Source organism: Barbatula barbatula (genome assembly GCF_947034865.1).
Source record: "Barbatula barbatula genome assembly, chromosome: 7".
Classification (NCBI taxonomy): Eukaryota; Metazoa; Chordata; class Actinopteri; order Cypriniformes; family Nemacheilidae; genus Barbatula; species Barbatula barbatula.
Genome location: NC_136770.1, coordinates 21102696 through 21120466, shown reverse-complemented (window position 1 = coordinate 21120466; position 17771 = coordinate 21102696). Strand labels below are relative to the sequence as shown.

General features: G+C 39.7%; 1 protein-coding gene across 1 annotated transcript; it reads left to right on the top strand.

The window, feature by feature from the left end:
* Positions 1 to 5103: 5103 nt before the first annotated feature.
* epha2a (eph receptor A2 a) lies at positions 5104 to 17292 on the top strand. Its single transcript, XM_079460981.1, has 17 exons — positions 5104 to 5260; positions 5524 to 5591; positions 6792 to 7455; positions 11806 to 11961; positions 12104 to 12436; positions 12622 to 12749; positions 13637 to 13814; positions 13976 to 14078; positions 14306 to 14361; positions 14465 to 14590; positions 14711 to 14896; positions 15002 to 15063; positions 15331 to 15540; positions 15660 to 15809; positions 15904 to 16097; positions 16185 to 16340; positions 16455 to 17292. Exons 1-17 carry the CDS (start codon positions 5125 to 5127, stop codon positions 16561 to 16563), a joined length of 3015 nt encoding a protein of 1004 aa, XP_079317107.1. The 5' UTR covers positions 5104 to 5124; the 3' UTR covers positions 16564 to 17292.
* The last annotated feature ends 479 nt before the right edge of the window (positions 17293 to 17771 follow it).

Sequence of the window (17771 nt, the reverse complement as noted above, 5' to 3'; positions counted from 1 at the left end):
AATAGTTCACCTTCTGTCATCATTTACTCGCTCTGTTGTCTTTTTAAACCTGTGTGGTTGGTCTCCACCAACGGCTTTTGGTTACTAACATTTTTCTAAAAATCTCTTTTGTGTTTTGCTGTAGATAAGAGTCAAACAGGTTTGAAATGACAAGAGGGCGTGTAAATAATGATAGAATCTTCATTTGTGCCTTATGTTACCTGCCCATATGTAGTGTATTACAGATATGTATGTTACTTAAAGTGTATTCTAGTGTATTCTGATAATCAAGATTTGAAGTTGATCTGATGGATCAACTATTGCCTTCTGTCTAATTCTAAGATGCGCTGCAATGTCCAAATAATGACAAAATGCAATACAAATATGCTAAATAAAATCCAATTATGAAATGAAGCACAACATGTTTTTTGAACTATTTGAATTCAGTTTAATGCGACCATTTAAGTAAGATTTTATGAACAATTTACAACAAACTCAGAATTTACACAGATGTGCACCTTCACATGCACGCCGCACACACGCTCGCACTAAAACTCCCAGCTGGGACCACACTAAAACTGGCCTCCCAGCTAGATCACCGGTTGAAGTCAAAGTGTGATGTAAAATGTAAACAAGGTGACAGAAGTTCCTGTTTGTGTGACAAGTGTTTGTGGTGTAGCAAGTTTGAATGTGTGTCATGAAGAAAAAATCAGGGAGCTCAGCTGACACCTTTTTAACGTGCAGCCAATGGGGCCACGTGTGATTTGTGTTAAAGACTGTTCGGGGAAGGAATGGTTGTGGCACCAGGGGTCTTATTGTGTGTAAGATCTCCCACACTTCTTTCAATCATCCACGCTCTTTCCATCACCCCCTTCCTTCTGCCACCCTGACACTTGTCTTCCTTAGATTTAAGTGCTTTGTTCCTTTAATTCCTTTGTTCTTACGCCAGCACAGCATTCCAATCAAGCTGAGCATACAAACACATGCATATGAATGTGTAGGATTCTCTTTATGGGGCTCTTCACCAACACACATTACATTTATCATCCCTCTAAACACTGTGCTGACTAATTTAAGGCCCTGCCTGCTCCTAAGTACTCAATACTACTGGATTAAGAAACTGAATGAACCCTGTTAGTCAAGCAGCAGATCAAAGAAAGGCCTTTTAAGTAGAGGCAAACTAGCGAGATATAAGTGGAATACAGCTTACAAGTGTCAAAAAGATGTGCTTATTATATTAAGCATTTCATTTAAGCCTCTCAGAAACACATCTTTGGTCAATCGCAGAATTCTGTGGTCAAAGATTATTGTGATGGGAAACTATACAACAGATCGGTGTCCCAAATATTTGATGGCACCCATTGTTAATGTTTACTCAAAATAAATGACATAAATGATCAGTTTTGAGATATTGAGCTTCAAAGTTTTTGCATTCCATTTGACGTTGGAGATTTTTACACCATAAAATGTAAACGATGTAAAGAAAAAAACATCACATTGATGTTAATAAGTTGTCAGAATATGAATATGCAAATAACTAGATTTTGTCAAAAATGTCATATAGACCCTTATCAGAAATTTGAATGTTTTTTTCACTTATGTCAGATTTATCCAAGACATATTTTTTCACATGTGACTCAACAGAGGTAAAGGATCAATTTCACCCTTACATTGCTGCTGTCTTTCAGAAAACTTGCATCACCCTATTTGGTGACTTTTATTATTTCAAGTTTAAATAATAATAGTCACCAAATATGGTGTTTACATTTTAAACCATTATTATTAGTCATCCTTTATGTTTTTCACTGAATTGTATTCATATCTAACCAATAAAACGTATTAAATTGTGCTTGTCAACTTTTACAACACAGTATTTAATCATTTAAAAGATACAGTTTATTTTCTATTTCTTGTAAAACTGAGACTTTTGACATCTGATGTTTATTAAAAGAAACTATATAAAAATCATCTGGGTGATACAGGGTGGTCCACTTTTCTTTAGGGCCTTGTGGTCTCTGTATTTACAACCTTAGGGTTTATTTGCAATAACTGGAAAACTGTTATCTCTCATGTTACACATGACATCAAAGTTTGTGAATGGATTACTACTACAATTACTTATACAATGTTACACATAGTGCACACAACAAATTGTGTGTCGCTTCTGATACCTGATCAAATAGGTATGCTATTGTTTTAAAACAGAAGTGCTTAGATTTTAATGTGCACATTTTATGCCAATAGAAATCTGTACCCAAAACGAAATCTACCTATATTAACCTCTTTCATGATTCAGAAGCATGACTAGTTTTGTTAAGGTTGCATTAACAGTGCGTTAACTACTCGCCATATGTCACTGGCACACATCCCGCGACAGCGGCTCTAGTAAAGGGATTCATGTAGGACCGGCACTGTTAACAAAGCCTTTGAGGGCCAGACAGATTCACCGGAACCCACAATGGAGGGCCGCCTCTGTATTTGCGTTTTTGACGAGAGGTGGGGATGAGGGTGACGTGAGAGTGTCGAGGGGTGGATGAGTTGAATGACCTGCAGCAGTGGTCTCACTGCAGATCCGTGACCCTCCGAGTAAAGGGCCAGCCTCCTGGCATGAAGTGCTTTGTATTGATGGTTGTGTGGAACAGAGTGGAAGGGTGCAGGGGGGTCGATGGGAGTGCAGCAGATAATTCAAGCCTCCTGCGTCGCACATGGCCCGTGAATGAAAAGGGTCCTCTGCATTGTGAGGGCATCTCAATGGCTCTAGCTCCTCATTTGTTGAAGACAAATGTTCCTCTGCACATAAGTGTCTTGTGCTTACACACCAAACAGAGCAAAGTCATTAATCATCCATTTTATGTGGCCAAGAGCTTGTTCCAAAAATTAAAAAGCATGCTCAACTTTTCAAGAAGTTCTCTGACAAGATAAAAAAGGCTTTTCTTTGTAGAAACATTAACGTACGCACACAAATATACACAAAATCATATAAATGAAAAGCGTTTGCTCTTGCTCAATTCTGTTTTAATAACAAGACACCTTGATAAATATGTGTTCTCTGCAGGTGTCACCCAGGTTTTGAGGTTGGACAAAATAAATGGTGGACCATCATTTCTCTATATTTATCTCTAAACCTTTTCACAATAGAATCATAAATAGCCTCCAGTGGAATAATGTGCTATTCATCCATCAGAAAATCTTCCTTCAGAAAGGTTGGAGCAGGGAACTGTTCTCACTCTTCTCATAATTGTGGAGACATTTGCTCTTCAAACAACAAACAGTTGTTAAAGTTACAGATGCCCTAAACGCAACTTGTTCTGGGACGACTTTTTCAAAACCGTTTTTCCATGCAACCTAATATAAAGTAACAAAGGATGACCACAAAAAAAATACCTAACTATGAGAGTTTATATTACTTTGTTTGTCTGAAGATGTAAGATTTCCATTTGAAATATATGGATTGTCTATTTCTGGTTGTATCTAGTTTGTTTAGTTGAAGTTTCAGGCCAGTATTTTTTCTGTCTGTTTGGTTGATTATATTTTTATATTGGCACTCTGCTTGGAAGTTATCTGTTAACACATTCCTAAGACCAGTCGATGGAAGATATTCCTTTATTGAGTCATCTCTTGGTAAAGATATTGGAATGAAGGGTCTGGCTTTTGCTTTTCTGTGTGTGTGTTTAGTCACCTCAGTGCTTTTCATGTGTAGTATGGTGTCTTTCTTTACATCACCCTACTTGGAATTATAAGGTTCTATTGTGACATTTCTTTCAAAATTGAGGTATTCTGATATTCTTTTTTGTAAACGTATATATATCATGTGACGGTTTTTCTGTATGTTGTGTACATTTTGGTTCTATCTAGAGTCCAATGGAATGCAGAATGTAGATAAAACCTCATAATTCCAAGGTGGTGAATTGTATATTGAATAAAGAAAGTTGAAGGGTTTGTTTAGGTATATTGCAATTAAACATTCAGATCAAGGAAAGTTCACTTGTTTAATTTTTGTAAAATAACATATCGTCAATTTTGGACAAATGATTAATGTTGTTGGTTTGCAATGTTATTATACATTTTGTAGTAAATAAATTATAAAAATATTTTCATATATTTCATCCAGCCATCTAGTGCTCTGTTTCTCCTGTCAGTTAAACTTCTTGATTTTGTTCAGTGCCCCGGTGCATAAATCTGCGGTCAAGTTGGTCCAAAATTAAAGTTAAAGTCTTTTATTCAGTCCGTGTCTGATGAATATTCATTGCTCTCACAATGCAGGCAGCTTCTAAAGCTCTTGAGAAGAAGTCAGCTTGTGTTTGACTCCCAGGTCATAGCACTCTGGCAGACTGTGGCACAAAGGAGACTTGACTCAAGCATTCCTCTGCGTTACCCGGTGATGCTTTTGTTTGCCGTGTTTCGCTGTCTACATATTCATACTCCTTCAAGTCATTAGTAGTTAGTCATTCATTGAGCAAGCCCACTTGACCCCTTTCTTTTCCTTGTCATGGGAAAGACACAGTGACGGTGGGTTTGCAAAACATTTGGAGAGTGTTATAGGTTAATTCAATAACTAACTATTTTAATTTAATAACTCATCAATCCCTCATAATATTGTGTTAGTCTAAATTTAGGATTACGAGCTTTAACCACATGAGCCTGTAATAAACAACCATATGTATTGGCTTTGTAAAAATTCTGTTTTATCATTGAAATCCAGTGTTTTTTCCCACCATGCTTTTTTATTTTTTCCTTATTTATACGACAAAAAAACTGTCTAGTAAATAAAAGAAACGTAGGCTGAATATGAAGGAAGCTCATTCTGAACAGATAATCTAACTTAAGTCCAATTCATGGTGAAAACCATCTTTAAAGTGGTTTCAGTCCACATTATCTCGATATTATCTTTAAAGGAAAGGAACTGAATATCGCTCTCTCTGAACTGAGACCGTGCCCAATCGTCTAAAATTACTATTGTGCAAATGAACCTGAGCAAACTTCCGAAACTCATTGAACAGGTGTGGGGACTGTCACTCAAAGCACCGCGTGTCCATGGCCACGCCCCACCGCGCAAGGAGCGCATTCCAGGGGGCGGAGTCACTCGACTTCCCACATCCATGAATGAAACTCGTCTTCACTTTAGTAAGCTCCAGTGTCGCGTTGATGTCGGAAGAATTTCGTGTGAACCAAAAAAACTTTATATTAAGGAGGACTATGGAGAACCGCCGCACTACGCTTCATTTCTTATTTGTGTATTTATTTGTTAACAACGTATTTATTGTGATCCAGTCAAAAGAACGTAAGTAAAACTGACTTTCTCTTTTGAAAAGTGTCCATAAATACTCAGTATAGCTAACATGACATTTTGTCGTTTTTCAGATAAGTTTTTTCTCTATTCATATTTGGTCTAAATGGATTTTATTTACTTTTATTTTACTTTTAATCTAAGCATAACTTGTATCCAGAGCTTTTTATATTTTATCAACTAATTCAAGCATATACAGTTATTTAAACATGCATTCATTTTTATACAGCCTAATTATTTTCTCTATTATGATGTAGATGTGCTGCTTGATATGAAGGCTGCCGGAAGCGAGTTGGGTTGGTTGACCTGGCCGAATGAAGAGGGGGTGAGTTTTTAATTTCTATTTCTATATAACAGTAATGTAATCATCTAAATCGGCTCCATTTAGTCTCCCGCTTTGTTTGCTGTACATCAAACGTGTTACACGCACATGAGTCAGTGTCATTGAGTTTTATAAAACACCCGTTGAGTCATATCCTCGACCGATTACAAGCTTTTACAGCCATTAAAGTTAGTAACGTTACGTTACCTTAGAAAGACAAGTCGACATTTCTTTGGCAACAGGCCATCTGAATATTGTAATATCGTGAAGTAAATCTATAACGTGTATGTTTTGATTTTCATTAAGCTTATTATTACATTACAAAAAGACAGAAACGTTACATGGGCATATCCTGTAAAGGAAAAACTGGAAATGTCAAGGACTTTTATTGTTCATACCCAGGCAAATAAGCTAATGACAAAGGTTTAAAAGTTTGTGCTATAATGTTACATTTGCTTAAAATTCGTATTTCTTTTATTCTAATGGACAAATCATGAATGCACAAGCAAGTTATGGAAATTCAAAGCTGTGGGAAACCTGACATACTACAAGAGAAAGCAAATAAGTTCTGCTTGGAAAGCGTGTTTTAAACATTTCCTTTCTGAAGATTTTCAATGAATACGGTTTGATCCGAGGCTGTGCAGTAAGCGAACCGCATTTAATCTTTAAACCGTTGTTTTTTTAAGAATCCACTGCAAATTCCTCCCCAGCCACACTAAGACCACTTGAAACGTACTGCTGTGTCCAGCCGCTTCCTCCTAGCATGCGTACTCGCACACTAACTTGCTTAATTAATCTTAGAGGTTAGACCTGTCATCTTTCATTCTCCTGATGTTGTGAATGCTTTCCATCAGTCGGCTCTACGCTGCTGTGTTCAAACAGCCCTTTGAGGTCATGGCTATTTCGCTAGCTTTTCCAGAGCTTTTTGAAGAGCCGAGTGAAAGAGAATGTTGCAAGGGAGAAATAGAGTGAGCTTTGTGGGGAAATGGAGAGCTTTTCTTTCACGGAGGCCTGCTTTTTGTCCTCTTCCACACCCTTCTAATGAGATACATTTACAAAGGTGTGATTCCCACATTCCGTATATCTTATTGCAGCAGACACTTGAAATAAGATACCGGAACAGGATACGTATTTAAGTGATGTAAATGAGGTAAATGTGTTTTTAATGAAGTTTCTCTTTCTCTCTTTTTCAATGTTCCTCAGTGGGAGATTGTCCAGACGGTGGTGAACGGTTCCCTCCTATATACCTACAGCGTGTGCAATGTCGCCAATGACGTAGAACAGGACAACTGGCTTCGCACCACATTTATCCAGCGTAGGCTCGACGTTTCTCGCATCACCGTTGAGCTACGCTTCGTGGTCCGGGACTGCAACTCGTTCGGTGGCTCTTCGCCATCCTGCCGAGAAACCTTCGGCCTCTTCCTAGGCGAAACTGACACGGATGTCGGCACAAACTTTCGCAAAGGCCAGTTCAAAAAAATTGCAACTGTAGCGCCAGATGAAGTAACAGCCAATCGTGGAGGGGGCCGAGCTGATCTGCGGGTGAACATTGAGAGGCGGAGCATCGGACCTCTCTCCAGAAGGGGGTTCTACTTAGCCTTCCAGGATCTAGGGAGCTGTGTTGCTCTCCTGGGTTTGAAGGTTTTCTACACCACCTGTCCAGCCATGATGAGAAGCCTGGCCGCCTTCCCAGAGCAGGTGGCATCAAGTGCCTTGGCGGAGGTGGAGGGCACCTGTGTGAAGGACGCAGTTGTGGTTGGAGACGCTACTCCACGAATGTACTGCACTTCTGAGGGAGAGTGGGTCGTTCCTGTGGGCCAGTGTATCTGCCGAGCGGGATACCAAGCTGTTGGAGAAACCTGCAAAGGTAAGCTCTTCTTATATGATATGGGTCGATCAAGATGGGTTTTGTGAGACACCAAAATGAGATCGTGTTAAGTTCACTTCAATTGTTAATCTGCCCAACCAGTCGCTGACTCTCTCAAACAAGCCAAAATCTGAATTTTTTTGGTCTGGCTGATGTATTCCTTGGTCACTATGGTGGGCTTCAGTATTCAAATCTGGAATGCACAGAAATTGAACTGAATAGCAAATGCAACCGTGGAGCAACTGCGGGTCATTGTGGGTGGGCAAATGGCAAGTGTGTTTGCGGGTGAGGGTGTGTCTGGGAAGCTTGAGAGATTTTTGTGGTTGCCACAGAGCTGTCGGAGGAGTTTGTGAGATGACTCGAGTCAAATGGAATGTCAGCCGGCCCCACACCCTCTCACCTGCCGGTGTATTATTTCTGAATGTTTGTTTAGTATTTCAGGAAGGAAGTGCGAAGATACAAGGTTGCCACTGAAAAGGAATGTACGTGCTTATTAACAGTTGCACGGTTTTCATTCGTAGGTTTTTGCCTTTTAGACATTCTCACACCCAAAGAACTTAGGCTACCAGCTTGGAAGACAGAGCTAGTCTTGCAAAGATTAATTGAAGAATGAAGGTTTATTTATTTGTGGAAATATGTCCTTTTGGAATTGAATGAAAAAGAAGGTTGCCTTGAACTGACACAAGCACATTTGGAAATGTTTGAGGTGTGAGATAACACAATATCAAACCGAGGGGCATCTGCACACATTTGATACTAAAATAACTAACGTCATTTAACAGAGCCATTTTTGCAGTGACTTTTTAACCAAGTTGTCCCAAGGTGACTTAAAGGAACAGTTACTGGAACTGAAAATTCTGTCCTCATTCACTCGCCCTCACCAAATCTGTATAACTTTCTTTGTTCCGATGAACACCGAGAAAGATATTTGGAAGAATGTTTGTGACCAAACCGTTCTTGGCCACCATTGAGCAGTATGAAAATGTCTTTATACATTTTTTCTTTACACGAAAAGAAGATATTTTGAAAAGTGAAGGAAAGCAAACAGTTCTGGGGCACTTTTGACAACGATTGTCATTTTTCCTAATATGGTAGTCGATGGTGGCCAAGAACTGTTTGGTCAAAGGCCATTTTATACAAATATTTTCTAATTTAATGCATTTACATCCATACGTTTTAAGTGTGCCCTTCAAAACGTTTTGGAGCAACTTTACTATCTTTGTGTTCAAGTTTTTTATTTCCAGATAAAATTCCCCTACAGGCTTATCTCTGTTTTCCCATATCTCCCAACAGCTGATATGACTCAGTGGGCAGGGCTGCCATTACCTGACTTACTTTGCGTGTGTAAACGTGTTACCATGACAACGGCTCACCACAGATTACAGAGAAGGTTTGGCATGCTTGTGGTCTGTCTGGGATAGTCATCATGTAGTAATTAAAGGTTATCTCAGAACTCTGGACACCTTTTGTACTTGTGTGAGAAAATGTGCTTTTAAGTTGACACGCAGTGAAACTCCAAATGAGACATTTTTGGACTTTATCAAAATCTATATTCTTCAGCAAACAACCTCTAGTCTAACAGCAGTGTCCAATTGTTGTATATTACAGCTGATAAAGTTAACGCGCAGTCTTATAAAAAAGCCACATATTAGAAACCATCAGGAAGGTCAGTTTTGGGAAGAACGTTTTAAAGACCTTGACTTCTGGACGTCCGACAGGAACCAGCACCTGAAACGGATGTTGGAGAACATCAAGGGAAAATGTTTCATGGCATTCTGAGTTATTGGAAAAGGGCAGATTCCAAACATTTCCTTTATTATGCAGTTTCCAAGAGACGTGTTAGATGTTTTTTGATACCTTTGGAGGAAGCGTGATGAATAATGACCGAATGAAACAGCCTATGTAATAGAAACTAGAAACTAGCTGCCTTTTTGATGACATGTTTCAGGAATTTAGGCTACATGTCCAGACATCCCAAAGAGTTTGGTTTCTTTCTGTTTCCCATCCTGACATTTTTTCCAGTAAACCATTGTTTCGCTCTATAATTTCATCATCCGCTCATCTCTTGGAAGCCCTTGTAGGAATGAACAACCCACAGCCTTTTGATTTAAGTTGGTGATGTTTTTTCACTGTGTAGAGTGAAAACATGCCTCAAAGCAATCAATGTAAAGGAGGGTTTTTAACCACAAACAATCACGGAGACAATGGTGTCGCTGTTGTCATTGTTTTCAGGGGAGTTTTACGAGTGCCTTTCTGCGTGACTGCTGCTCTGCTGTTCGGCTTATCGCCACCTGCCAGTTTTTGTGGGGGACAATTGTAGTTGGCCATGCATGGGGGAAGGGGTCTTGCTTTAATGGCCGGCCAGAGAAATCGAGAAGTTTCATGGGGAAATTCCCAGCGTTCCAATGTTTAATTTCTTTTGGGGAAAAGTTTCAGTAGTTTTTGACCGTAAAATCATTATTAATGCCGCTTGATGTTGATGGCATGTGTAAAATTAATTCTTGAGCAGCTGGGTACTTTTCGTTACTAGTTTTGTTTTGCCTGATATGGGTTTTTCAATGACATACTGTAACTGATATCTGGAGATTAGTGCAATAATAAGAATTGCAAAAAATATTAGGTCAGACAGACGATTAATCGTGATTAATTGCATCCAGAATAAAAGTGTTCACATAATATATGTCCGTGTACGGTGCATTCAAAATGTTTGCTGTTACACCATAGGATGCATGTATGGTATATTTGTAATATATTTGTCAACTACAATAAACGATAAATAAAAATATAAATGCTTTTATATGTACTTTATATTTAATATATTTATATTGACAGTAATAATGAGAAATGTGATTATTCCTTAATTTTTTTTAATCACTTTCACAAAATTTGCTTACATTTGAAAAGCAGCCATAGCGAAACTGCTATTCTAACCGTTGACCTTTCCACCCAAAGGGCATTAACTATTCCCTTTGTGCATTGTGTCCACCAGTCAAAGACTTGGGTCTTATCAGCCTTCCAATCACTTGTGCCATGCATATTTCAGCGGTTGTGGGAACACAAACGCACTAAAAGTGTGCAAAAAAGGCCCCAGTTCCTCGGTGTGCTGTGGCCGATGGAGCCATGACACTCCCCACCAACGCAGCTTAGCCCTAAATAGCTGCCTAGTGAAATCGGTCAGCCTGCCGCATGGACGTCGCCTGTCAGCTTTTCCAGAACTCCGTGTAAAGTCCCCATGGAAACGACATCAACATATTAAATAAGACCTATTACTCAAGCTGACACTCTGAAGTTCGGATTCAGAGTTAACAATTTCACGTACGACGCCCACAATCGAGAAGATTAGAGGATTGAAGTGGGAGTTACCCCCTTCTGGTTTAAAATAAAATGGACAAAGAGAGGCTGCTTTTCTTATGCGTACCCCCTCCTCCCATAGACGTCCATCCTTACAGCAGAGCAAATACACAAAACCCTGTGTAAAATGCCAGCGGGAGAGCCTCTGTCAGCGTTCCTTACGCACCCATTCACACTTGCTCACCTCCCGCCGGTCGTCAATCTGAACCTTGGCCCTTTGTTGGTGTGAGGGACTAGACCTGGGGGGTGGACATAGTCCCATCAAAGGACGTGTGGAATCTATATTCACACTGATTTTGCAATCCACTGAGTTTCTCATGCCTATTCAAATTAAAGCGCACCAGAACCGGAGTGATCTTCGGTCTGAGCATGTGATTCAGAATCATCGCCTTCGGCTCTCTTTGTTAATGCTTGTTATATCACCCCCTCCCTGATACTTCTTTCCGGAGTTTCATCCTTTGTGTTTGTTATAGCATGTCCTCATCCTTCAGCGGAGGAAGGAAAGGAAAGGAGGAGAAGAGAAGGTCTGAGTACTAACATATGCTTGCAATTCCAACATCCTGTTTTTTCCAACGGACATCCACATGTGCCCTATAGATCACCTGTCGTGATTTAATTTTCTCTTAATTCTTTCATAACGAATTGGACAATACGGTTGAGCTGTACAAAAGTTAAGTGACCAGTTTGACTAGTTCTAGTTATTTACACCAGCCTGAAAATCTTCCGTATGGCATTGTGTGTTGCATCGCTCAATAGAAGCAACGTTGCTTTTTCTGAATGCCTGTTGTTATGTCTTCATTCGCTCTTGTTGTACGGATTTGCAATGAAAGATCGGCTCTTCCTATAGTTAAGCGGTTCCGCCCTCGCTGCGCGCACACAATGGCAGAAAATAAAAAGGATGATGGGGTGGTTATCGAAACTGCATTTTTAGCTAAAGGTGAATCTTTGTCCTCATTTGTTGTTTGCTCACCTGTGTTTTTCCTGTGATCTCTTTCATAGCATGTGAACCGGGCTACTACAAGAGCACAGATTCAAGCCAGCCGTGTCAAGCGTGTCCGGATAACACCCAACGCTCGGGTCACGGAGCGCTCCTGTGTCCGTGCCTGGAGGGCTTCTACCGGGCCCCAACGGATCCCAACTCTGCACCCTGCTCTGGTTAGTGTGGATATGTTTTTGATTAAAAGTTCGAAGTATGTGTGAACGGTTCACAAAATCACATTTTACATTTTATTTAAAGTAATTACCATTTTTACTCGAAAAGCAAACAAACCAAAACAAAAATTCTTTTTTCTTTTAGCTCTTCCTAGCCTTCCCCGAGACATAGTCTACGCCCCTCTTCTGACAGCAGGGAGTTTGCAACTGTCCTGGCGCCCCCCAGCAGACACGGGTGGGCGCAGTGACATTACCTACAACGTGGCATGCGAGCGCTGCGAGGGTGGTCTGTGTTTGCCGTGCGGCGGTAGAGTGCGATTCGAGCCCACGCAGACGGCCTTGAAAGACCCCGAGGTTGTGGTTAGTGAGCTGGAACCTCACGTTAACTATACATTTACGGTGGAGGCCCAGAGCGGCGTGTCTCAGTTCAGCCGGCAGAAAGCAACGGCCAGCATCAGAACGGTGCTTCATTTCACAGGTTGGACATTTTAAGTTTTTTACAGTAGCGGAAAGAAAAATGCATATTGACTGTCAAATAGAATTTTGGACCAATGGGGTTTCGCTGTGGGGCGGGGCTAGAAATACATGTCATGGTGATATGGTGTTGGACACTTTCATCCCATTTTTAACTGAAAAACTGATGAATCGTGGTTTTGGTTTCAGATGGTCCCAGGGTGTTGTACCTACGAGTGGAAGATCGGACCACCAACAGTCTGACTTTATCGTGGGTTGTGGACCACCATGTGCAGAACCATGTCACCCCCCGCTATGAGCTCATGTACCGCAAGAAGGTGATTACATTTATTTTTAGTGCCGTTTCCTAAAGAGGAAATGCTTATAGTTTGTTATAGAAGTTTGGTAAAACGTCACGATACGGTTAACAAGGTTTCAAAGTTTACTAAAACATTTTTAAAAACCAAAAAGTTGTAACTGTTAACATTAACAAGCTCAATGAGCTTACATTTGAATTGACATCAACCAACATTAAAGTCCCAGTGAAGTTAAAACTTACAATGCCATTTTTTTCATGAAATATTGCAGTGTTAATTGTAAATAGTTTATCAATGTGGGTCATTCTCTTTTTACAATGTGTGTGCCCTCATAATCTTCAGTTAAAATCAGAAAATGCACTTCCGTCTGACTATCCATCTTAAATGACGTATGTTAGATGGCTTGGGTGGAGCACATCCCTTTCAACCGTCCATTTCAAAATGCAACGGCTGTTTTTGCACAATCAAATCGTGGATAAAGACGAAAGCCACGCCCACATTTTTCTCATTCGAAATTCCTTTTCACTCGGAAATAATAATAATAAATGCTGTTGAAAACTATGTTGGTTATTATTTCTGCCTGTTAGTTAAGGCATTTACTAATGTTAACAAATACAACCTTATTGTAAAGTGTTACTCAAAGTTTTTCAAAACTAGCATGTGGCTGAAGATTTTTTGCTAGTGCCTCTAAAGGGGTTGAGACTTACGGTATCCGCCCGGCAGACAAAAATATCTGATTCACATTGAAGGATGGATTTTAAATAGAAACTTGGGGTGGGCTTATTTGAATTGAGCCAGTGTAAACCCACCTGGAACACCCAAGCACTCAGTCTCTTTCTTTTCTGTGGCCTTTCCATGTTTAACCATTTAGACTAAACTTTCAATTTCCTCTTCCTATTGTTTCATAGGAGGAACCAGGAGAGCTGGATGTCACCACCTACAACGTTCTGGTCTTAGAAAAGAATTTCGTCCAGATAAATGATCTCTTACCGGGCACAAAGTACATGTTTCGCGTTCACACTCTCACGGCAGAAGGTCACCCTAGCAGCCACAGCGCAGAACTTGAGTTGGAGACACTGGCTCTCGGTAAGCACTCGTGTGCGTGCGAATGCATCCGTGGGTGTTTGTTTGACGTACTGTTTGCTTTCACATATGAAAGTGCGGAACTTTGATGTGTGCGATAGGCGGTGGGTGGTCAACAAGTGAGAACGTTGTGTCAATGCTTTTATTTTTTTGTTCTCCAACAGCCGAATCTCAAACTCAGAATAGTTCAATGGTTGTCATGGGAGCCATCGCTGGGGGCGGAGTCATGTTGTTGATCGTAGTGGTCATTTTGCTCCTACATAAAAGGTTAGAGAACTTATCTTTGGTTTCACGGTTTCCATTCCATGCACTTCTTTGTCCTTATCACATCTCTTTTCAAATAGCAAGACAGGATTTCCCAACTTTCCATTCTGTTCTGGCGTAGTCCCACACTGTTTACATTCTTGCTTTGATATGTAATCATTGTCAATTTAGAAATCAGGACTACAGCTTAAATTAGTCTCATAATGTTTTGTTGAATTCTCGTTCATCAGGCGGCTGAACGCGCATGTTCGACAGAGAGTTGATGGAGATTACTTCTCATGTCCAGGTACGGAACGGATAAAAGAAAAAAACTTTCCCACACAAATCTGATCATTTCCAAAGCTGCCAGTATTCAAAAGTTACAAAGTATTTCGCTGTTTGTTTTACAGAAAAACTCCTTCCTTTGACAACCTACGTTGACCCCCATACATATGAGGACCCCTGTGCAGCCGTCCTCAAGTTTGCAAGTGAAATTCCTCCTAATCATATCACCAAGAAGAAAGTCATCGGTGCAGGTAATCAGATAAAATAAATACCATATTTATATCTTTTTAACAAACTTTTTGACAAACAGTACAAGACTTGGATGTTAACAGGACCAAATGTAACAATTGTGTTTCCATGTTGTTCCCTAGGAGAATTCGGTGAAGTTTTTCGTGGTTCGCTGAACGTACCAGGACGCTCCGAAGTCGCTGTAGCCATAAAGACGCTGAAGCCTGGATACACCGAAAAACAGAGACAAGACTTTCTCAGTGAGGCTAGCATCATGGGACAGTTTGCTCACAAGAACATAATCCGCTTGGAGGGTGTGGTCACTAAATGTAAGTGGCAAATATCTTGTATTAAGAATTGAATTGAAGTTTTAAACCATTTAAATGCCATTCCCAAAGTGCATATTTTAACACTGCGTTCTCTTCTACTTTCAGTCAAACATGCCATGATTATTACAGAGTATATGGAGAACGGAGCTTTGGATCAATATTTAAGGGTATGTTTTATGTTTCAAGCAACAAATGGGTAGTTGACAGACTAATGTGCAAATTTGTCCTATGGTGTGACGACAAACATTTAGAAAAAAACTAACAATGAAGATACATTTCCTTACGCTATTTTATATGATAAAATATATTAATAATAAAATAAAACCTTGTAATATTACATGCACGATTTATTCGTCAACTACCTCGATGCTTTCCTTTTGAAACTTTTGTCACAATATATCAGATGTATTTATGTGTTCCTTTGTGCTTCGCAGGACCACGATGGCGACTTTTCCTCGTTCCAGCTCGTGGGCATGCTCAGTGGCATAGCAGCGGGTATGAAATACCTCTCCGACATGAACTACGTCCACAGGGACCTTGCCGCTCGCAACGTCCTGGTCAACGGAAACTTGGAGTGTAAGGTCTCCGATTTCGGTCTTTCAAGAGTGCTGGAGGACTTTCCTGAAGGAACCTACACAACCACAGTCAGTAATATAAAATCATAGAACCATAACATTCATTTTAGTATTGTCATGATTTGAGATGGAGGCATTTAACAAAATTGCAATCGCAAATAGTAATTCTTTACTTATTTAACTTTCAGGGAGGCAAAATTCCTATTCGTTGGACGGCACCAGAGGCGATAGCACACAGGAAGTTTACGTCAGCCAGTGATGTGTGGAGTTTTGGCATAGTCATGTGGGAGGTGTTGTCATTCGGCGAGAGACCCTACTGGGACATGAGCAATCAAGAGGTATGTTTCTTTCCAAGAAAGCACATTTTTCACATTTTAAGATCTTCTGGTTTCAAGTATGGAAATTAATTTTCTCTTTTACTTTTGGACACAGGTGATGAAATCCATAAATGAAGGCTTCAGGTTGCCGGCGCCAATGGGCTGTCCATCTGCCGTCAACCAGCTCATGCTTCAGTGCTGGATGCAGGACCGCTTCAAGCGACCACGCTTCGTTGATATCGTCAACTTGCTTGAGAAGCTGCTTCATAACCCTGAATCCCTCTCGGCCATCGCCAGTATCGATCCACGGTAAAATGCTTTAGCAAGAACTGTTGCACTTCAAATATGGTCACAATGTGATTTTCTTAAGTTAATCTCCTGTTCTGTTCCTCTCAGGGTCTCTATTCGGTTACCAAGCACAAGTGGTAACGATGGCGCACCCTTCAGGTCAGTGGATGAATGGCTGGAGTCAATCAAGATGGGCCAGTACAGACAAACCTTCGCCCATGCTGGAATTAAAACTTGCGAACAAGTGTTGTGCTTAAAAATGGAGTAAGTATTCCTTTACTTTCTAAAAAAATTATGACAAATATAAAAAATAATTATATGGATATAAATGTATGATAAACCCTCATCTAACCCGTAACTCTTTGTTTGCTTAAAAAGGGACATTAGGAACATTGGTGTGCGGTTGCCAGGCCATCAGAAAAGACTAGCATACAGCATTCTGGGCCTCCAAGACCCGACGGGGACCTTAGATTTGTTTGCAGTGTGACCCTCCGATGATGCACAGTTGAGCTGGCTCAAACTGGATTTAAATGCTAGCTATCTTCCAGGATTCCCTTTGGAAATGAGAATGTTTACTGATATTTCAATGATTTTTCATCACTTTCAACGCTTTTTTTTATAAATGACTATATATAGAATGAATTGTACATGGGACCCTTATTTTTCTCTTGTCACTTTTTAAAAGCCATATTAATAATGTAGGCGTATGATGGTTTGCTTCAAGTACTGTAACTGTTGTCCTCAGCTCTGATGATCTGACAAATGATAAGCTGGAATGTTTTGAGCGATGATGCTATGAAGAGTACATCATAGTAACCTTGAGGACCAGGTTTTCATGCCTTTTTGGGCATATTGATATACAAATGCTACACGAATAAGTCCACATACTTAACAGAGTGGCTTTGTGTTGAAGTCTGTAAAATTACTGTTGTATAAAGGTTAGTAAATGTTAAATGGTCTTTGTTTTCAGTCAGCATGTTGACTTCCTGTTTTACATTTTAAGATAGCACAGGAAGTTTACATGTCTTATTTGAGCTCTTTTTTTAATTTAATATTTATTTTTGTATTTATTGTCTGTGTTTGTAAAGAAATTTGTGTCAATGCTTTATAGTATTAAAATATGTTTATGTCTACATCTTGCTTCATTTTTGTTGTTCTCTATGCACCTTAGTTGTCTTCTTTGAGACAAATGAGCAATAAAAAAACATTAATGATCAGTGAGTACAATAAGTAATGCATCATGTTCAGTATATTGTGATCAAGAGGTTGAAAAAGCACGCAGGCTGTAATTTTGTGTTTTATATAACAGGAGATAGACATTATATTAGACATTACATTATTATAGACCGTTAATTGTTTCTTATGACAGGTGGCGCACACCTTTCTTGTGTGGTTTAAGCCGTCCCTATCAATAGACATTAATTTAAACATATTTAATATCCTATAACTATTAGGATTCTTTATTTATTCAAGATGTACCACCATATGTGTTACATACAATATAAGACATCATTTAATGTTCAAGTGAGAAACAATCCCCTTTTCAAATCAATTGTGAACCATACTGAAAATAATTATCTAAAGTGCATTGTTAGATAATTATTACTATATTTAAATAACCATGTAAACGCGTTGAATGCGAGTTGTAGTCTTTAAAAACGGCAGTCAGCGCCATCTTTCGGATTTTCTTTATAG